Raw genomic sequence first — 20,032 nt, forward strand, 5'->3', positions numbered from 1 at the left:
GCCTGAGGGAATACTTAACAAATGAGTGGGGTTAGCCAGGTGAGGAGAAAGAAAGTCTCCAGCCAGGTACAATTCCAGCAACTGGGGAGGCTGAGGCAAAAGAATGACAAGTTTGAGTTTAGCCTGTGCAACTTCATGAGACCCTATCTCAAAATAAAAAAATAAAAGGACTTGGTATGTTTCTCAGTAGTAAAACGTTTGCCTGGCATGCTAGAGGCTGAATCCCCAGCATCACTAAAAATGCATTAGATAGCAGGCAGGCATGATTACTGGTAGTAATTTCATGAACTGATTGCAGGAGGCAGGGGGTGGCAAGAGGTGAGGCTGAGGAGGCTGGTAGGGGCAGATCAAAGGGTCCAGAGTGCCAGGTGAAAGAATATAGACTTTCCAGTAGGACAGTATCTTTCAAATGTTGTTAACCACACCTCACACAAAAATATGCATTATTGCTTGTAAGCCAGTACACATACATGAAACAAAAATGTGATGAAATATCATACTTTGTCTTGTTGGGCTTTGATATTTTCTGTTTTATTCCATTTTTTCTATTTTTAAATAATGGTTACAACCCTCCACACTTACTTTATAGCCCACTAAGCAGTTTGAGAGCTGATAGTATCAAAAAACACTGCTCCATATGGCAAGGAGAAAATGGAGGGTTTTTATAACAGTAAGTAGTTAGTCACTTCAGAACTGTGATTTAAATGGGCCACAGTGGTAGGATAAGGAGGGTGGCTTGAAAGAATGAGGAGAGAGAGAGAGAGAGAGAGAGAGAGAGAGAGAGAGAGAGAGAGAGAGAGAAGAAAAAGAGAGAGAGAGGGAGAGAGAGGAAAGAGAGAGAGTGGGAGAGAGAGAGGGAGAGAGAGGAAAGAGAGAGAGTGGGAGAGAGGGAGAGAGAGGAAAGAGGAGAGAGAGGGAGAGAGGGAGAGAGAAAAGAGAGAGGGAGAGAGGGAAAGAGGGAGAGAGAAAAAAGAGAGAGAGAGGGAGAGAGGAGAGAGAGAGGAGAGAGAGGAAAGAGAGAGGAGAGAGAGAGGGAGAGAGGGAGAGAGAGAGAGAGAGAGAGAGAGAGAGAGAGAGAGAGAGAGAGAGAGAGAGAGAGAGAGAAAAGAGAGAGGTGAGAGAGAGGGAGAGAAAGGAAAGAGAGAGAGGAGGCTGTTGGTTTAGAAACAGTGAAGGACAGAACTAGAGAAGTCATAGAGAAACAGACAACAGGGAAGAGAGCTAAAAAATGTTTAGATGGCAAAACTGGGAGGATCCTGTGGTTGTCTGATGTGGAAGGGGGAAGAGAGAAACTTAAAGGATAAGGCGAGTCCCAGTGATGATCTTGAAACAATATTTCGTGTTATACGTGTACTTTTATCTTGTAGGATCATTATGCATTTGTTTAACAAAGATTGCCACCCTGACGATTATTATTCTAAAAAATATTGGCTAAAAACGTACTCCTCTTAGCAAATAATGATATTATGTATAATTGACTTTTATTTGGAAAATTTGCAACAACTTACTGAGGTGCAATAATAACTGAAAACCAGTGCAGAGAGCCTTAGCTTTAATTGATTTTCCTGACAATAAAATATGTAACCGAGGCTGGTGTAGTTGTGAATACTTGTTACCCCAGTACTTGGGAGGCTGAGACAGGAGAATCTCAGGTTCAAGGACAGCTAAAGAAACTTGGACCCTGTTTCAAAATTAAAAAATCCAAAGGGTTAAGGGTGTAGCTTGAAGGTAGAATGTTCCAGGATTCAGTCTCCAGTACCAGACAAAATAAAGTAACCGAACTGATTAGTTTTCTCATAGTTGTTTTCTAATTGTCAACATTGGTTTTTTTCATCCTAATCTTTATAAATACGTCCTATTAGAAGATGATTCTTCTCCATGGTGACTGTGAGGACATGTGTTGTTTGGAGTGGCCACGTGGCCATCAGTTCTCAGCTCTTTAGGTATGGGTGTCCCACAGGAATCACCTCTGCAACCTATGGCAACATCTGGACTTTCCCTTCCCTGTTTGGATTTGCATGGGTCTGAGCCTGAATCAGTCTCACTACCTTTGCAGCTGCTGATCAGCCAGGCTGTGAGATTTGCTTAACATGTCTCTCTAAAAAGTACACATAGGGTGTAATGTGCCTTTCCAAAAATGATGCATACCCACAACACAGAGTTCTGGCTGGGTTGATGTTCTAGTGCTCTCAATATAAAAAAGTTATGCATAAGTAGTGCATCACTTACCCACTTGCAAGAACAACACATCCACACACACGGGCCCAAGCACCAGAACAGCCGCTTTCTTATCAAAGCACCAGCTAAGCATAGTTTCAACTTGAGTTTAGGCATGCATGTTTATCTTAGTAATTTATGACAGCAAAAAATGTACCCATATTTAAAAATATGACTATTTAGATATGCCGATTTTTAATAAATTTTATACCCACTGTCCTTTTTTAGTGTAGCTTCATGTTATTTCGGCCTGATGTGCATTCACAGTGATTGTCTACTGTACCTCGTGGTCCCGCTGCCTGGATGCTGTGGCCCTGTTCATGTCTTCGGTGTCCCTGACCTGGTCAAGGGCCTGGTCGAGTGATACCTGGAGGTCTAACAGCCTAGCATTGTAGTCATCCAGCTGCTCCAGGACGACAGGAAACAAGGAGCGAGTGTCGTTATGCAGCCGCTGCCAGTTCTCAGCCTGGCTCAGCACTGGGAAGAAATGGAGACAGAAACTCAGGCCCAGCTTCTCCTCTCTCCTCCCATTCCTCCAGCATGTAGCAGAGTTGGAACGTTCTTAGGTAATGCCCACTTTAGTGATTGAGATCGAAGCCATTGTTCATAAAAAATAGCCCTCTGTTTTATATTTGAAGTAAAAACTGCTATTTTGTTGGACCTAGGAGCCCCTGGACAACAATAAAAGAAGGCTTCAATTAGTTTTCACATAGAGATAAGTTTTATATGGAAACTATGTCATTAATCTCTTCTTATTATTACCCAGGTTGTTAATAATTTCATCCTATAAAATGGACTTGAATATATATTTTTTACTATTGAAATGAACCAACGTTAACTTGTCAGTAATGTGGCAAAAAGTTATGATGTTCATTTTGTGTGTGTGTGTGTGTGTGTGTGTGTGTGTGTGTGGCACTGAGGGTGGAACCCAGGGGCTTTTCTATCTCCGGATTCTACTCCCAGACCTATTTTATACTTTATTTGGAAACAGGGTCTCACTAAGTTGCTGAGAGCCTCACTAAGTAGCTGAGGCTGGCTTCGAACCTGTGCAATCCTCCTGTCTCAGCCTCTCAAATCCTAGGATTACAAGCGTGCACCACCACGCCCGGCTATGATGTTCATAACCACTCACTTTCTGTATTCTCTCTAGACTACTGTTTTTAGTTGGCTCTTCAGGTCAAACCTAAACTATGATTTTGGGTTGAATACAGATGAAATGGCAATGATATGATATCCTTAAATGTTGTATGCATCTTTTATTCTCAGTTCAAAGACTATATATCTATATCTATATACTCAGTGCCTCACTTCTATTTTTCTTCAGGGACTATCAGCCTGTCTTATTGAGGGTTGCATTTTTTTAAATCACTGTAAGGAGAAGATACAAGTTCATGGGTGAGTAAAGAAAGTGGTTGAAAATGCATATATTCACTAAGTAGAAAAGCTAAGTGGAAGATGTGATTGGACCATCTCCCTAGGGATGTGTCATTAAGTTCTAGAATGGGCAAAAAACTTGGAAACGTCTGGCTGTGACATGAACTCTCCTGATTCAGAACTAGGCCTGTGATTCTTCCCTGGTTCTCATTGCTGCTAAGGCTTTGCATAATTGTTACCATAATAAACCTTTATGCCAATCGTGTTCTTCTTCTGTGCCATCCACAAGAATTGCTAGCAGAAGCTGAGAAGACAGTTGAAGGAAAATATCTAGTGCCCTTTGACCCTTTTTTGTGCCATTGGTTCAACTGCAATTCAGTAAAGCCTTCAGACTCCTTTTATATTTTAAAAGGCATAAAACAAAATATGTAGAATTTTAAAAGGAAATAAATATATTAAAAACAAAGTAGATAGTATCATAATACAGGTACTTTTTAAATGCACTAAACAATCCATCCAAAGATGGGTCTAATAATTACTCTAACTCTGAGTTATTGATGAATTGAAATAGTGTTGTGAGATAGAAGCAGCTAAAATGTTAGGAAATCTGTGATTTCTTTCACTGATTGTATAGATTAAAAGAAGCACAGCAGGCTCCGATGCTGGCCTCGCTGGCCCCAGCACTGGTCTAACCCTTCGGCAGGCTGTTATCCTGGCCTCGGAGGCCCCTGTACCGGCCTTGCCTCACGGCAGGCTCCGATGCCGGCCTCGCTGGCCCCAGCACTGGCCTAGCCCCTCAGCAGGCTCTTATCCCGGCCTCGGAGGTCCCAGCACCGGCCTTGCCTCACGGCAGGCTCCGATGCCGGCCTCGCTGACCCCAGTACCGGCCTAACCCCTCAGCAGGCTCTTATCCTGGCCTTGGAGGCCCCAGAACCAGCCTTGCCTCACGGTAGGCTCCAATGCCGGCCTCGCTGGCCCCAGCACTGGCCTAACCCCTCGGCAGGCTCTTATCCTGGCCTCAGAGGTGCTGGGGCCTCCTAGGCCGGGAGCGGAACCTGCCAATGTGTTAGGCCAGTGCTGGGGCCAACGAAGCCGGCATTGGAGTCTGCCGTGAGGCTAGGCCGGTGCTGGGGCCTCCGAGGCCGGGATTGGAATCCTGCCAAGGGGTTAGGCCAGTGCAGGGGCCAATGGCCAGCATCGGAGCCTGCTGTGAGGCAAGGCCACTCCTGCGGCCTCCAAGGCCAGGACCGAAGCCAGCTGAGGGGTTAGGCCGGTGTAGGGGCCAGCGAGACCAGAACCGGGGCCTCCCATGAGGCAAGGCCACTGCTTGAGCCAGCGAGGTCTGGATCAGTCCACTGAGTAGCCAGGCCACTACTTGGGCCTTCAAGAGTGGGATCGATACTTGCAACGCAGCATGCACAGAGAAATATCGCAGAAAATATAAATCAGACGCTTCTCTTAATCAGCAATAACTAGGAGGAAAGGGGCAACAGGAAGAGGTTGAGCTATAGAAAGGGCCCTATAATGAAGCAACTAATGTGATCAATCAGAGGGTATGTAATAGTGGAGGATAGAGCCTCTTTAAAACGCAGGAGGTACATAAACAAATGTATCAAAGTTAATCACCAAAAAAGCGTGGGATGAAGGGAGGGGGAGGGAATGGGATGGGGGCTGGAGGAGGGCTAATTGGATGATGTGTGCTTGTATATCCTCTCAAGATTTGTACTCCAATACGATTGATATATGACTACAATGTACCAATTTAAAAAATTAATTAATTAATTAAAAAAAAAAAGAAGCACAAATTCTTTGTAGCTCTTCCCCTGAAGAGTGGAACTTATCTCACCAGCCCTGGAGTCCAGGCTGATCTTGACCAATAGAATAAATGTGACATGGTCCAGTTCCAAGTGTAGGCCTCAGGAGATCTTACACTTTTCCTTCTCTTCTTGGAAGGCTACTATGTTATTTGACTTAGCATGGGCTGGCCTCCTAGAAGGTAAGGCCTCACATGGAAGGAGAGGGTGAGCTGGCAAGCTCCAGACACATGAGTGAACTTAGCTCATGTCACATAGCAGAGATGAGCTGTCGGGTTAGCCCAAATTGCTAACCCATTGAAGTCGTGAGCAAATGAATGGTTACCGTTTTAAATGAATATGTCTAGGGTGGACTGATAGGCAGTAGTTAGAAACTGACATGGTGACCAAGCCATAGATTCAATACTGTTATAGTCAACATGAAAGACAATGTTAAATTTCTTTTGGAAGTTAAGAAGTTATGAAAAGTCTTCCAGGAGCCTTGGAACATAAATATTGATAGGCTTGCAGCATTTCTGCCTTTTCAGTAAAATTTATCTTAACTGTAGCTCTGGAAATTGGTGTCCCATAGCCTTCCTTCTTCTGTTTTCACCAACTGCTAAGTCCCTATTTCTTCCTTATCAGAAGACAAATTCTATAAATTCCCAATGGGATCTCAGCTACTTCTCAAAAGCTCAATGCTGTGCCTGGATCTAACAATCTTGGCTATTCAGTCAAATTGTCTGATTGATCCCCAAAGACCATATATCAATCCTAAAGAGCTGTAGACATGGAGTACTGGTTGCTTGGCCAAATAAATATTTCCCTGTGGCTTGGTGTCTTCTCCTGGACCCATTAAGAGAACAGACACATGCTGGGTCAGCCAGGCAGTGAGACACCTACGTTCTTGGGCCTCGTCCGCCTCCTCATCCACAAGCTCCCGCTGGTTGAGGAATGGTGGACGGAGTCGAATCTCCTCCAGCATCCTCTGGGCCAATATCAGCTTCTCAGATACTTCCTCAGGACTGATTTCCTGCTCCTCTCCATAATAGAGCATCTTGTTGTTAATCTCTGAAAGGAAAAACACAGTGAAATGGGCAGTGGGGGCAGAGAGGAGGTCACTGAAAGCACAGGGATATGAGGACTGACTGCAAGACACAGGGCTGATTCTAAAGTGCCAAGATGCTCATTCAAGGACAGAGCTGGTATCATGGTATAAATACTGCTGTCACCTGGGAGCTCATCTATGATCCAAGGAGGAGGGAAACTTGGGAAAATGACCCACTCTGCTTTCTTTCTATATGGTGACTTTGGAATGGGAACAAGCTGCTACAAAGCCTGCCCAGCCTCCATCCTCATCTGGTTTCCACAGCGACTGTAGGATGCTAAAGTAGGCTTAAAAATCTGGGGTCTTTGATCAACCTTTAATAGAAATACTTAGCTTGGAGAAAATGTTCGGAGATATCTCCTGTCTAATGAGGAACACATTGGAAACATTTATTGTACTTAAGCCAAGGATTTAACAAAGCAAAACTCTATGCCAAAATGAAAGCATTTTGATAGTTGTCAAAACAAGCCTTTTTGATTGCTTTCAGACCAGATATAAAGTAGGGATTGTTATAGCCTGAGGTGAGTTTTTGCTCATTATCAATTTTCAGCGATTGGTATTTGCCTTCCGCAGTGACTGCTTGTCAAGATCAGGGCTTTTTGACTTTGTGTCTTTCTACTCCACTTCCATAAGCAGGGTGGAGGAATTTTAGAACCAAAGAGGTAAGTAACAGAGGCTCAGAGGAAAGAGGTGACTTGTTTAAACACTAGCATGAAGAGCTGCATGAAGAGCCGACATTATTCTCTGGTCCCTTATTTTTACTACATATGATCAGAAGAAAGGTATGTATTTGCTACCTTGTCCTACGGCAGTCCAGGGAGGAAGCATTTTATCTTCCTGGCATAAGTGAAATTGTGTGTCTGTGGTTTACTATGATCTATGTGGTTGGCCAGACAAGATGGGTAAACAAACACGGGTGTCCCATAAATCACACCAGGATAAGGGGCTGTATTTTATATGGATAATAGCTTGAAGGTCACCAGCAGCTATTTTAGAGATGGCTGGGAGTAAAGAATGGCACACTTTGGTGCTGTACAACATGCCTGAATTCTGAAGGAAGCAGATAAATGGGGGTAGATGTTTCTAATGCTCTAAATATTACTGAAAGAGATATAGAAAAACCAAAATAAGATCAAATCTATGAAGGGATGATACATTTACTTTTTAAGTAAGTCTAAAATATTAACCCCTAAAATAAGCTAAAAGAGATATTTTTTATCTCAGCTCTAGTGCTTACAATGCTGAGTTCTTTGGCATTTTGATACAAATATTATGTTCACAATTTTGGCCTGTTTTATTTTAGCTATGTCTGGTTTGGATTAGAGAAAGGAAACATAAACAATAACATTTTTGCTTTTTGCCTCTGGAGACTGTCCATACATTATTTTAAATAAATAAAAAATTGATAAAAGTGATTTTCTCAGTTACATTTCTTTGTGGTTTTTCATCCTTTTCCATGTCCCTGGGTCAAGTAAGAGGGTTCAGATTCATTTCAAATGAAACACCTTAGTTTCAAACTTTGGGTTTCAACAGCAAGGGTGAATTATTTTCTTTAAATGGCTTTCTAGGGTACTGGCTTTCTTTGCTGCCTAAAAGGGCATGAGTTTCTTAACAGAATAAGGTCATCTAATTTTCTAGGTTCAACCTTACTTCTTGAACAAATCAATAGTCACTCTAAAATGCCATGGGATAAAAATATTTTGTTAGTAAATGTAAAAGCATGAGACAGTAAGGATGGGAGTGGAGAGTTTTGAAATGCATGCTGTTTGTTTTTACTGTGTATTATAGGCACCAAAGGAAATGTGGCAAATGATTAATCTCTTTATATAATATTCCTTTGCCTGGGCTAGGTCACTATGTACCTCAGTATACAGATACGAATCTCCATCTGTGGGTCCCTTTACTGTTACTGTGGTCTGAGATGCACTTGGTGCTGTCATTCAACTCTTAATATATGGTACAATAAAAACTATGGAAATGCACAAGTGTTGGCTTATAGCAGACTCTAACCCAAGGAATGTTCTCTATCCTAGAACCAGTGCAATCTGTTAGGAAACTGAAAGCAGCTCTCAGTACATGATGGCGACAGTCTTTAAGATGCAGCCTATGCTTAGCAGAATTTAGAGCACAAATAATAAACCTCTAAGAGAGAGGATAAATCTATCACTGCTTCAGGGCAAAGAAATATAACACAGTCCCTCCTCCTTTTTCTTTTGGGGTGGAGATCAGAGAAAGTTCTCTACCTCCATCCTTGGGGAAGAGTATTACAGAAACAATTTAGAGCAGTTTGCATTGGGTTAAAGCCATTCTAAAGGCATATTTTTGGTCTGCAAATAACAGGAAAAAATGTGACTCCTCTTCAACTCTTCCACTTTAGAGACGCCGTACCATGCAATTTCCTCTGCTGAAAGTTATTATGACATTGCACGTCTATGAAACGTCTGACAAGGGAATGATATTTTTGTATATTTATTCTTGAACATCAAGGTAGGGGTGAATGTTTGGAAATCAAATTTAAACAAACTTGAAATGTAGACCTTATGTAAGTTGAAATCTATCATACTCTCAACAACAAGTTCCAGGCTCACCATAATCACTGCAAGTAGCCATGATTGCTGTTATTAATAAAGTGTAGGTTTCCATGGCACGAAGTTGAACCACTAGATAATACACTCACCATGGATCTTATGCCTCATGTCCCGGGCCTGCTCTGCAATCTGAGTGGCATGGTCATTGGTATCCAGGCTTTCCTTCTCAACCAGGTGCCCCTTTCTTGAGGCTCGATGTTCCTATCAAAAATTCAAATGAACACTCGATTAAACCTGAGGAAGGAGTAATGTACGTTTATGTGGGTTTAATGTATTCATCCCATAAACATAAATTTTCCTGGCATGTGAGAATGCCACAGCATATAAAGTGGTCCCTGAAGTCATGCATGCAGGCTAATGTGATGGCTGGTTTTGGAATCATGCAGTGTATATAATCAGATGCTATTCCTATGCCGTAAGTCACGGTTCAGTCCAAACCAACCACGTTTCACGTGTGATTTATCCTTTAAGCTTTTACTGTATCTCTAGGTGCCAGAGTAGGAAGTGACCCATGTCTTCTGATCAGTCTGCCATTGTGCTGACTGAAAGGCTTACAGTTTCAAAGATAATAGTACTGAGAAAGTAGACAGACCTTGAATGGCTCCTGGGTGGTCCAACCACTGCTGAAACTGAATTACCACAGATTCAAAGGAGAGTGCTCACTGGGCTAAATGCTGTTTTCAGAGCTTCATCCCAAATTCCTATCAACATGGAAGGCACTTGTATACAAATAACCGCCCAAGCAGATTTGGCTCAGCGTGAATGGAGCTCTTCTCCCAGGAGATGCTTCCATTCTCTCGACTTGGGAGTTTCTATTTCAGAGCTCCCACATAGTATTAGTTGAAATTAAATTCTAACCTCTAAGTGGCTTCTGAAGAGTGTGTGTGTGTGTGTGTGTGTGTGTGTGCGCGTGTGCACATGTGTGGTGTGTTTCTGTGTGTGTGGTCAAGGACAGAGGCTGATCTAAAAGCACAGACATAGTTCAAGGCCAGGGCACTGCCTCACGTGACCAGCACGGGGGATGAGTACTTGCTTTTGGTATCAGGAAAACCCATTCCTGGGCTATATTAATTAGGAGGAGGAGTTTTTCAGTCTGGCATTTAGTACGTGCCTCCTTGCCTTGTCGATGTTGTCTCGGCTTAGCTTTGGAGCAGAGTGGCATAACCCAGTGTGGACGGCAGGAGGGTCTGCCACGCGGAGCACCGGGAGAGCCACCGTGCAGAGCTTCCCCAGGACAGGGAAGCGGCTGTCCCAAACTCCTCTGCTCTCCTGAAGTGCTCTACCCAGAGGAGTATGCCATGATGTCATCCGGAATGTTCTTATTCTTTCCAGGTATAACCCAACTAAATGACCCTCCAAAAGGGTCAATAGAGAACGTAAAGAAATGGTGACCCGGCAAACACAGGCCTGGAGGTTTTTATTGGGCAAGTTGGTAATTTCCTCCACACAAAACAAACAGTGCCCTTGGGGTCATGAATCCTCCTGTGCAGAGGTAATGTGGACACTAGTCCCTCCCAAGCAGTGGATACCCGGAATGAACGCTAAGTCATTGTGCCCCCTCTCCACAATTCTGGGCTTCCTCTCAGCTTGTTCTAAGGCTTTCCCAGTACATAATATTTGTGATTGTTTTAAAATTAGATGGTACATAAAATAAAATGAATCTTATTTGTGATGTCATCTCTCATTGCTAAATATGGACACAGACATATAAGACAAACAAAATTTTAACAAGTTTGTATTTGCTCTTGTTTTAAAAGAGTTAAATTTGCAAAGCATAAAATTCCTATTTTTATTCCATCTTCACACTTCATGGTATATTATTATTTCTATTGTATGTATTGTATATTGTTATTTCTCTGAGCTTATTTTTAATATAAAAACTTTGAAGTGATGACTAATAGCTGAAGGATGCTACACCTGTAAAAAAACAATTCTTCCAGATAAGCACCAGAGGGCGCTACAAGATATACAGATAATAGACATAAAAGACCCAATTGGTAGCAAAGGGAAACACTTATTACTGTAAATTGCAAAAATGCTGAATATAATACAGGATATAGTGATATTTTTTGTGGTATTGGGGACTTAACCCAGGGGCATTATACCTCCAAGCTACACTTTCAGCCTTATTTTTTATTCTTTAGTTTTGAAATAGATCACATGCTCATGTGATCTTTATTTACATGTTCTATTTTCTATAACTTTTCTTTTTTTTTTTTGTGGTGCTAGGGATGGAACCCAGAGGCTTTCTACCTTCGGGCTACACACCCAGACCTATTTTATATTTCATTTGGAAACAGGGTCTCACTAAGTTGCTGAGAGCCTCACTAAGTAGCTGAGGTTGGTTTTGAATCTGTGTGATCCTCCTGTCTCAGCCTTCCAAGCACTGGGATTACAAGCATGTGCTACCATGCTTGGCTCCTATAACTTTTCTTATGAATGGAAAATAATGATGTGGGCACACGATGAAACAGGTGGGCATGCTTTAAGCAAAGCTGAAATTAAAAAATTACCTCACAACTATAAACTGGGCAATGGTTTGCATTACAAAGGATTAGTCATCTACTAAACTCACCAGTGAATTATCCTTGTACTTATTTGATATAAAATGTGGCAAGAATTTTTTTAGAATATGGTACATAAAGAATAGTGTACCTAAAATACTTATTGAAACAGTACCAATCAGATTAAGTGAGAGTAAGAACCAATATCTAGGGTGATCAAATATTTTATTGTTTAAAATGAGAAACTTTTGTGTGTGAAAGCAGAGAAAGTTTTAGAAATTGCTGTGGGATATAAGTGTAAACAGGATTAGTCTTGGACAAATTAGTGGTAGGAACATTGTGCTATTTCAAGATCTGAATTGTGGTATTTACTTCTGTGTGCTCACCTTCTTCCTAAACATTAATAACTTCAAAATATCTTTCCAGTCTTGATCCTCTGAGCTGCAGGTTCTGATCTCTAATTGCCCTCTGGGTGTTTACTGGTTAATAACTCTAATGTCCAGACTAATTCTTCTTGTATTTTTAGTTGTAGTCATCTATTCCTCAGAGATTCAGCTTTTCTTCTTACTCTTCCTCACCTCCACTGGTCACCAAGTTGTTTTTATTCCACTCACCATTCTGGCTTCTCTTCCTTTCTCGCACTACCATAGTCTCAGTCCATTCCTGCTCATTGCAAATCCTTTTTAAATGAAGCTAACACAGCAACTAGCCTCCCTCTTTTCTTGACTACTGTGTCAGTCTCCCAACTTTGACCCAACACTCAGAGTCTTCACTGGTCAGTCTATTATCCATACTCCAGATGAATGCTTCAAAAATGTAAATATGATCAGTTGTTCTGGGTAAACACTTCAACGACTTTCATAGTCCAAGGGGTGAAATCCACATATTCCTGAGCATGGTGGACAAGGTTCTTCATTTGTCCATTGACTACTTGTTCAGTCTTACCTTCTGCTATTTGCTATACAATTAACTTTCCGCAAGACCAATGTCAAAATTCTTCTACTTTCAAGAATGTCTCATGTTACTTCATATCCTTTGTATTGTGACTTTTTTTCTTGATTGGAAATTCTTGATAAACTGATGGTCATTCTCAATAACAAGTCAGTACTCACCTTCTCTGAGATGCCTTTCTTAAGGTATCCTGCTGAAAAAGTTCACCATTCCTTCTTTAGAGGTACCCTTTAGATTGTACCATGCCCCTAATTAATTACTTTTCTTTTTTCTTTTTTTTGGTGTTACTGGAGATGGAATCCAGGGGCCTTCTACCTCTGGGATACTCTCCCAGACCTATTTTATATTTTATTTGAAAACAGGGTCTCTTAAACCAGCTGAGGCTGGCTTCGAACTTGCGTGATCCTCCTGTCTCAGTTTCCCAAGTGCTGGGAGCATGTGCCACCATGCCCGGCTCCATACCCCTAATTACTAATGTTGTCTCACTGTTGGTTTTTAAACACACTTTATTAGATAATCATCTTGAGAACAGGGCCTTCTATGCACTTAAATACACCTAACAGAATAATTGTGATATGCCAGGCATTCAGTAATGCTTTTTTCATCCTGCCTTTGTGGTGGGAACAGTGATGAGGCTTAGCTGTTTTTTTTGTACTTTCCTTTTAGCCCTAAAGATGTCTTTGCATGAGTTGATAGGTGGGGAAATTTTCCATGGCTGTTTGGATAGGGATGAAATCAGAGATAGAAGCAATGGAGAAGCAGGGAAGATGTATAGCATCCCATAAACTATATGGAATATATTGGAGACTGAGCACTGCTACTGAAGCCTCTGCAGTGGACCTTGAGGACCCAGGCAGGTGATGAGGAACAACACAGAGATTGGGAAAGATCCACTGCCTCTGCTTCTTCGAACCATGAGCATGGGGGCCTTGGGAACGTGGGAGAGTGAACTCTTGGTCTTTGGGATTTTCATTACAAACATGATCAGCAGCAGCAACAGCAAGATCCTTTTGAGCACTGGTTATTTGTGGACAGAGATGCATGGGCATCCTGTAGGGAGTTCTCAGAAGTAGGTGATGGAAAAGGTCTGTAGGACTTTCCAAATGGGGGTTGGAGGACTTGGATATGGAGGCTGGCATATAACCAGTGACTTGAAGTGTGAGATTTGGGCCACATGAGACCCATGTGATAGATAATTCCCATACAGGGGTGCTACTTGTCAAATTCAAGAGGCAACATTATTGTGATTCTTAATCACTGTGGGACAATATACCCCAAATCCTTACTTCTCCTTAAAGCCAAATATTAGCAACTCCCTTGATATAAGGCTTTCTGAGGCATAAGCTTTCCTTAAGTCCTTCTAGGAATCAGTATGGACTTTTCTGGACCAAGGGTGTGAAGGATGCTTGAAATATCATCAGGACTAGCTCTGGGCCTTTGCTTTAAAATGTTTTAGCAGGCTATTGCACCACCAGGATGGTTAGATGTTATTTCCAGTAATAATTGCTTAAACAGCTAGGCTTTATCATCAACTCTGGCTTTGGCGTTCTGCTCTTGTGGCCAGGGACCTTTTCTACTATGATGTCATTTTCAAGTTTGCATTATTTACTCCCTAAGAAAGCTTGCATTTAATATACATAAGAAGGTGGGGAAACTTCACAACAAAAGAACCAGTAACTCTGCCTGAGCTTTGGGAGGAACTAATCTGCGCAGAAAACATTTCCTCAAGAATTGAGACACATTTGACAAGTTCTAACCATGACACCAAAATGAATTAACAATGACTTTTCACAAAGATTTCTTTCTTGGTATTTCCTTTGAAACTTAAGAGATTTCACTGCTCCTCAAACACTGGGGGTTGAATTAATATGCACCACTGCACAGGAACTAGGCATACAATTTCCACATGCATTTTAAAGTAGATGAAACTTCCAAGGGCACAACTGGAGTAATTTGCATTTCTAGAAGCATACTCTCTTAAAAGGTTAAGTGATCTGAAGTCAAAAAGAGAATACCGAGTTAGTTTGACCTTTACTATTATTACTAATTTTAATTTAATTTAATTTTACTTTATTTATTATTGTGGTGCTGAGGATTGGATTCAGGGCCCTGTGCACATTGGGCAAGTGCTCTGTCACAGGGCTACACATTCAGGCCTATATATATATTTTTAATAGAAAATAAGAATCATTTGAAAAGAGCTTTGACAATTTATAATGTGAAACACTAGGGCTTGAAACCAGCAGTCCTAGAGTACCTAGGCCAGCCCTGGTGGAGCGTTATAAAGAAAAAAGAGTGTTAAATGTTTTAATAGGATTACTATGGAACCTTGTGACTCAGTTTGTATTTTGTGACTGGTGTGGTGGAGGGATGGATATTTTTCCATTAAGCTCTTGAAAAGTATATTGAATAGCCTAATGGCAACACTATGGTGCATCAGTCATATTCCGCTTATGTTTCAATGTTTTTCTTATTAATCTGTGAAAAGTTTTACAAATCATGTTACCCTTAATATTTTTCTCAGTTGATTTGGCTTTTGTTAAATTTAGTTCTCACTGGGCATTTGAAGTTCCATCTTCTCAAACCCATTATCTCTTATTATTATTCTTCAAACAGTATTTAAGTGTATTGTTATTTTCTTTTGAGGTTAAATAGTTACTTGGTTCTCTTTCCTTGTGCATTTGAGATCCAGCCTTTAATCTGTCTGGAACTTATTTTAGTCAATGGTGTAAATTGAAGGCTGAAAGTGACTTTGTTTCTGTGTTTGTAAGATTGCTTTCTCAGCACAATTTCTTCTCTTCCCCCCTTTTATCATTTAATGCATCCTTTAGTAAACATTTACATTTTTATATTCTATATAATAAAGTGTGTTTCTAGACACTCTCTAGCTCTTACCAGTAAAATCCTAAGGCAAACAGCTGAATGACTAACCTAATTACAACATACATTAACCACACCAACCAGCAGAAAATATATAGAAAGTTCCCCATAGACACATTTTTGAGAAAACCCATTAAAATGGGAAGAGACAGGGGAGATGTCAGATGCCAACTTTTTCCACAAGTCTGGCCTTGATTTATTTTAAGGCACATGGGTCACTGCATTTTTTTCTGGGCTGTGTGAAGCCACAGACATTTGTGACTAGCCGGTCTAAATCCTTTCTTTGAAGGCAGTTCCAGAAACTGAGCACATACCTTTTCAGCTAATTGCTCCAGGTCAGACAGAAGGCCTTTCATTGTGTTCTCAGCATTATTGATTTGTATCTTTCTTAGGACATACTGGTTTTCTCTTTCTGACAGTCTTGTCTGTGAAATAAAAAAAATTGTTTTAGAAAGTATTAATAGAAAATAGAAAGTCTTTCAGTGTAGGAAGGTTTGAGGTAGAGTGTGACTCTGCTGTCAACAGTGGGGTTCACAGGAGAGGACTGAAGCTCCTGGGGTTGTGATTCTGTGAGGTCCTTTTACTAGGCCAGAGATCGTGGCCTGGAGCTGGCCTGGCCACCAGGAAAAGTAGCTTTTCTAATTGGTACACAGGCATACTATAGGCTCTGGGTATCTGAGCTTTAAAATTTCAGTCTAGCTTGGAGGAAGTGATCAACACACCAGGGTTGATGCATATGGACGTTAAAAACCTCGCTTGCTTCCTTTTGGTTAAAGGGAGATTTCTCCTTATTCTAGGCCTCTTGCCCCCTTCTTTTGCATTTCTGAGGAGTTTGGTCTAAATTCAGCTTTGCTTGGGTTGCTCCATATTTAGCCCTTTCATCCTGACCCTGACTTCCTGAAAGCTGTAGTGGTGATGTTCATCTTGAAGTTGTGTCAGGAGGAAGGAGGTAAGCAGTACCTGGAGACTTGGGTGTGTCCGGGCACTACTGCCCCAGGTGTCTAAACAGGAGAGTTTGGTCAAGAAGGTTCCTAAATTTGTAATTAAATGCTCACAAAGATTCCACCTCATTCTATATTTTATGCTGTTTGTGTTGGTTTACATTGCATATTTTTGACAAATTGCTGTGGATATCATTTGCTCCTCCAAAGAGTAATGAGTATTTCCAATACTTTTCTAACTGTCCTACATATATCAACTCACTGAAATATCTCAACAATCCATGAAACAGGTACAGTATTTATCTTCATTTCCGGATGATGACACTGAATAATAGAGAATAACTTTTCTAAGGTCACACTGTGTCAGAGCTGGGACATGGACATAAACAATCTGGTTTAAAAGTTTATGTATTTATTTATTTATTTATGTAGGTTTTGGGGATGGAACCCAGGGGTATTTGACCTCTGAGCTACACCCTCTGCCCTATTTTTTATTCTTTTATGTTTGAAACAGGGTCTCACTGAGTTGCAGAGGGCCTCACTAAGTAGCTGAGGCTGTCCGCGAACCACGATCCTCCGGTCTCAGCCTCCCAATTGCTGGGATTACAAGCATGCGCTACGACGCCCGGCAAAAGTTTATGTTTTAAATCATTATGTACCTGTACTAGCAAAATACAACAATGTTGGTATTAATCCTATTGTCCTTCCAGAGAACTATTATTTTTTGTTTTAAAATCTATCTGTTGCTTGTAACAGAAGTCCATTATTTTAGGTAAAAAGCCTTTAAAGTTTGATATATAAGGACCTTTATAGTCTACTGTTTTGTATATCGCCTGCTTTTAACTTGTTTTTTTTTTATAGAGTTGTGAGAAAAAATAAAGTGTACACTTGTGTGTGTGTGTGTGTGTGTGTGTGTGTGTGTGAGAGAGAGAGAGAGACAGAGAGAGAGAGAGAGAGAGAGAGAGAGAGAGAGAGAGAGAGAGAAAGATAAATGAGAGAACATGCATAAGTAAGAAGGAAAGGAGTAAGAGAGAAAAATAGAGAAGAAAGTTTCCAGAGAAATTTCTAAAATCTCACAAATTAAGCCTAAGGTAATAGTAAGTTTGTAATAATGACTTTGATAACTAATGTACAGCTTCACAAAGGAAATAAGAGATTCGCTTCCTTCAATAGTTCTGCATGTACAAGTTATTTTCTTTTCCATATAACTCTTTTTATCAATGGCAGCTCTTTGCAAGCTCCTGATAATACCAACTTTTCCTATAAAATTGTGTGTGTTATGTATGCTAGACCTACAAGTACAACAACCTTAATGTATCATTGGCTCAGATAACAAAAGGGCATAGAAGAAGATACTTAGAGTGATCCTGTGGAACCTGAAGGAAAAACTCAGCTGAAGGTACGGCATCCCACATACTTTGAGAAGGTAGATGGTGGAGTTCATTTCGGTCACGTGCCTATGGGCTGCGGCACCGGATGACACACTCAGCAGCCCGGATTTGCTTTCTTCGATGGAGAGCGCCGCTAGCCTCAGGTCATCAGTCAGATCCCAGATGCACTTGTCACAGCCTGGAGGGCAAAGGAACATGTCATTTTTCCAGAAGCAAAAGTCAGCCTGGAGGCATACTGCTTTAAGTAGATTATGAATGTATACTTCTTTGGTTAATGCCATTTTTGTTTTTACTTTCCAAGGAGCTGCTCTTGACCACAGAACTAGTCCATGCATGAGTCAGAGTATACGTCAGACTCAATCCATGCTTCAAACATGAGGAAAACCACAGGTAACAGGGAAGGCAGGTTAACAAGAGCCCTGTGCGCTGCACTAGGAAGGAAGAAAGCACAAGAGGGCAGGCGGTCTCTGGGATGGGTGCCTGCTTTGCCTCAGTGATGGGAAAGCGCTCTGGGGTGATCTGTTCCTGTCCAGTTTGATCTCTTGCTGGGTGTCAGTGCATGAAGTTGGGAATTTGCTGAGCATCTTTTCCTCTCTCTGATGTCTAAATCAGCAGGGGCCAGCATCTGCCTTCTCCTCACCCCACTGCCTGAATCTCCCATTTGAACAGATGCCTCAGCAGGAGGAGGAATATAGATTGTGAACATTTGCAAACCTGATGTCCTGATCTCTGAGGATAGGACCAAAGTTCAGGCAGAAGCTGGTCAGGTGGAGAGGCGGGTCTTAATCTCTCATGGCTCCTTACCTTTCTTTGAATCCCCCCGACCACTGTGGTCACCCCCCAGACCCACATCCCCCAACTCCTGCCAAGGAGATACAGCTGCCCTTGTTAGAAGGGATGCATACTATGTTTTGAAATTGTCTTGAACCCCCTTTCCAGCTTGCTCCCAGGCTGTGCTCTCTTATAGAGAGCTGGGAAACAGAGACCATGGTTAATGGTGGTTAATATGTTAATTTGTTATTTAAAAGTTAATACGGTCTTCCTTATAAACTCAGGGGATGAGTCCCCAGCCAGCTTATCAGGCTTCTGCGAGTGATTCTTAGGGCCTGCGAGGATCTTGATGTCCTTAAATGGAACTGGCTGAGGTGACAGGGGGCGGAACTATCTCATCACTGTGTGAACTTGCTCTTTCTTGAGTCCTGGGCCATCTTCTAAGTTGTGATACACTGGCAATATTAATCTCTTCTGCCCAGAGGGGCTGCCAGACAAAGATACTTTTGTTTGGGGGGTATGGGGTGTTCAAGGCTAAATAGCGTTTAAATATAACTTTTGTTTCTAGTGTAACTGCTCATGGTTTGATTGAACAGGAGTGACAGAGTAATTCAGACAAGAGAGAAGGCCACTCCATTTTGTAATGGCTGAATATTTTATTTTCAGTCTCACCTCAGATTTGGAGTAAAGGAAAACGCACTTAAGTCTTTTGGCATCTCATTTGCTGAAGGAGCTGTGAAGCATCATTATCTGGGACCTGCATCCCAGGGAGCCCTGCAACTGGGAGTTGTGTCTCTCACTTTGCTTTTACCCACTGGGGAAGATGCAACAAGTAAAAACTTACTAAGTAAGTTTTCTAAAATAGAGCTATGTAAATGAAACCCTCTAAGTGCAGAGTCTGTTTTGCAGAGGTACGGACAGGGTTAAATCCAGGGGTGTGATTGAAGCAGTTTCTAGAGAGAGTGATATTACATAGCTTGGCCTTAATCCTGCACCTGCAGTGCATTAGACAAAGTGGGGTTAGTCGATCAAGTACTGTTATTTTTACTTATGGTTGGGCAGTCCATGCCTGTAGGGAGTTCAAAACCTTCTTCCAAGCACTCTCCGGTTACGCTGTCACATGGGCCTCCCCCACAATTGCACACTGTGGGAAACAAAAACAGAAGATTAGAGAATTATCTCTTGATGCTCAAAACAGGGTGTTATTTCCACGATATTCTAGAAATACTGGGTCTCAGTGTTTTATTCTTTAATGGGGATTAATTTATATGTGTCCTTAACACTGCATGGAATTTATGATATAAATTATAGGCCTCTTATCCAATTTAGCTCAGGCAAATGAGGTTTTCAAAGATGATCCTGAGGCCAAATTGAATCTAGATTTTCTAGACTCTTTCTCTCTACTCTTTGGGATTCTGCCATGACTGTGCAACTGCTTTAATCCAAAAGATCCTGGTGAATTTTATAAACTCATAAGTGGCCACAGAACTCAGCATTCAACTGGAAGTGGAAAC

At 41.5% G+C, this 20,032-nt stretch overlaps 1 protein-coding gene across 2 annotated transcripts in view; it reads right to left on the reverse strand.

Moving 5' to 3' along the window:
• The window catches only part of LAMA4 (laminin subunit alpha 4), a gene marked incomplete at both ends in the record, with an annotated part of 149,919 nt that overhangs the window by 59,542 nt on the left and 70,345 nt on the right, over positions 1-20,032 (reverse strand). Inside the window, 6 exons of one of the 2 annotated variants that reach the window (XM_080699815.1) lie at positions 2,501-2,694; positions 6,288-6,455; positions 9,170-9,281; positions 15,730-15,840; positions 17,774-17,925; positions 19,567-19,662. In XM_080699815.1, coding sequence (XP_080555941.1) covers positions 2,501-2,694; positions 6,288-6,455; positions 9,170-9,281; positions 15,730-15,840; positions 17,774-17,925; positions 19,567-19,662 — 833 coding nt within the window. The remainder of the gene's footprint in view (positions 1-2,500; positions 2,695-6,287; positions 6,456-9,169; positions 9,282-15,729; positions 15,841-17,773; positions 17,926-19,566; positions 19,663-20,032) is intronic. The other variant, XM_080699814.1, reaches the window with a different exon arrangement.

Source organism: Muscardinus avellanarius, assembly GCF_963383645.1.
Source record: "Muscardinus avellanarius genome assembly, chromosome: 8".
In the NCBI taxonomy this organism is placed as follows: Eukaryota; Metazoa; Chordata; class Mammalia; order Rodentia; family Gliridae; genus Muscardinus; species Muscardinus avellanarius.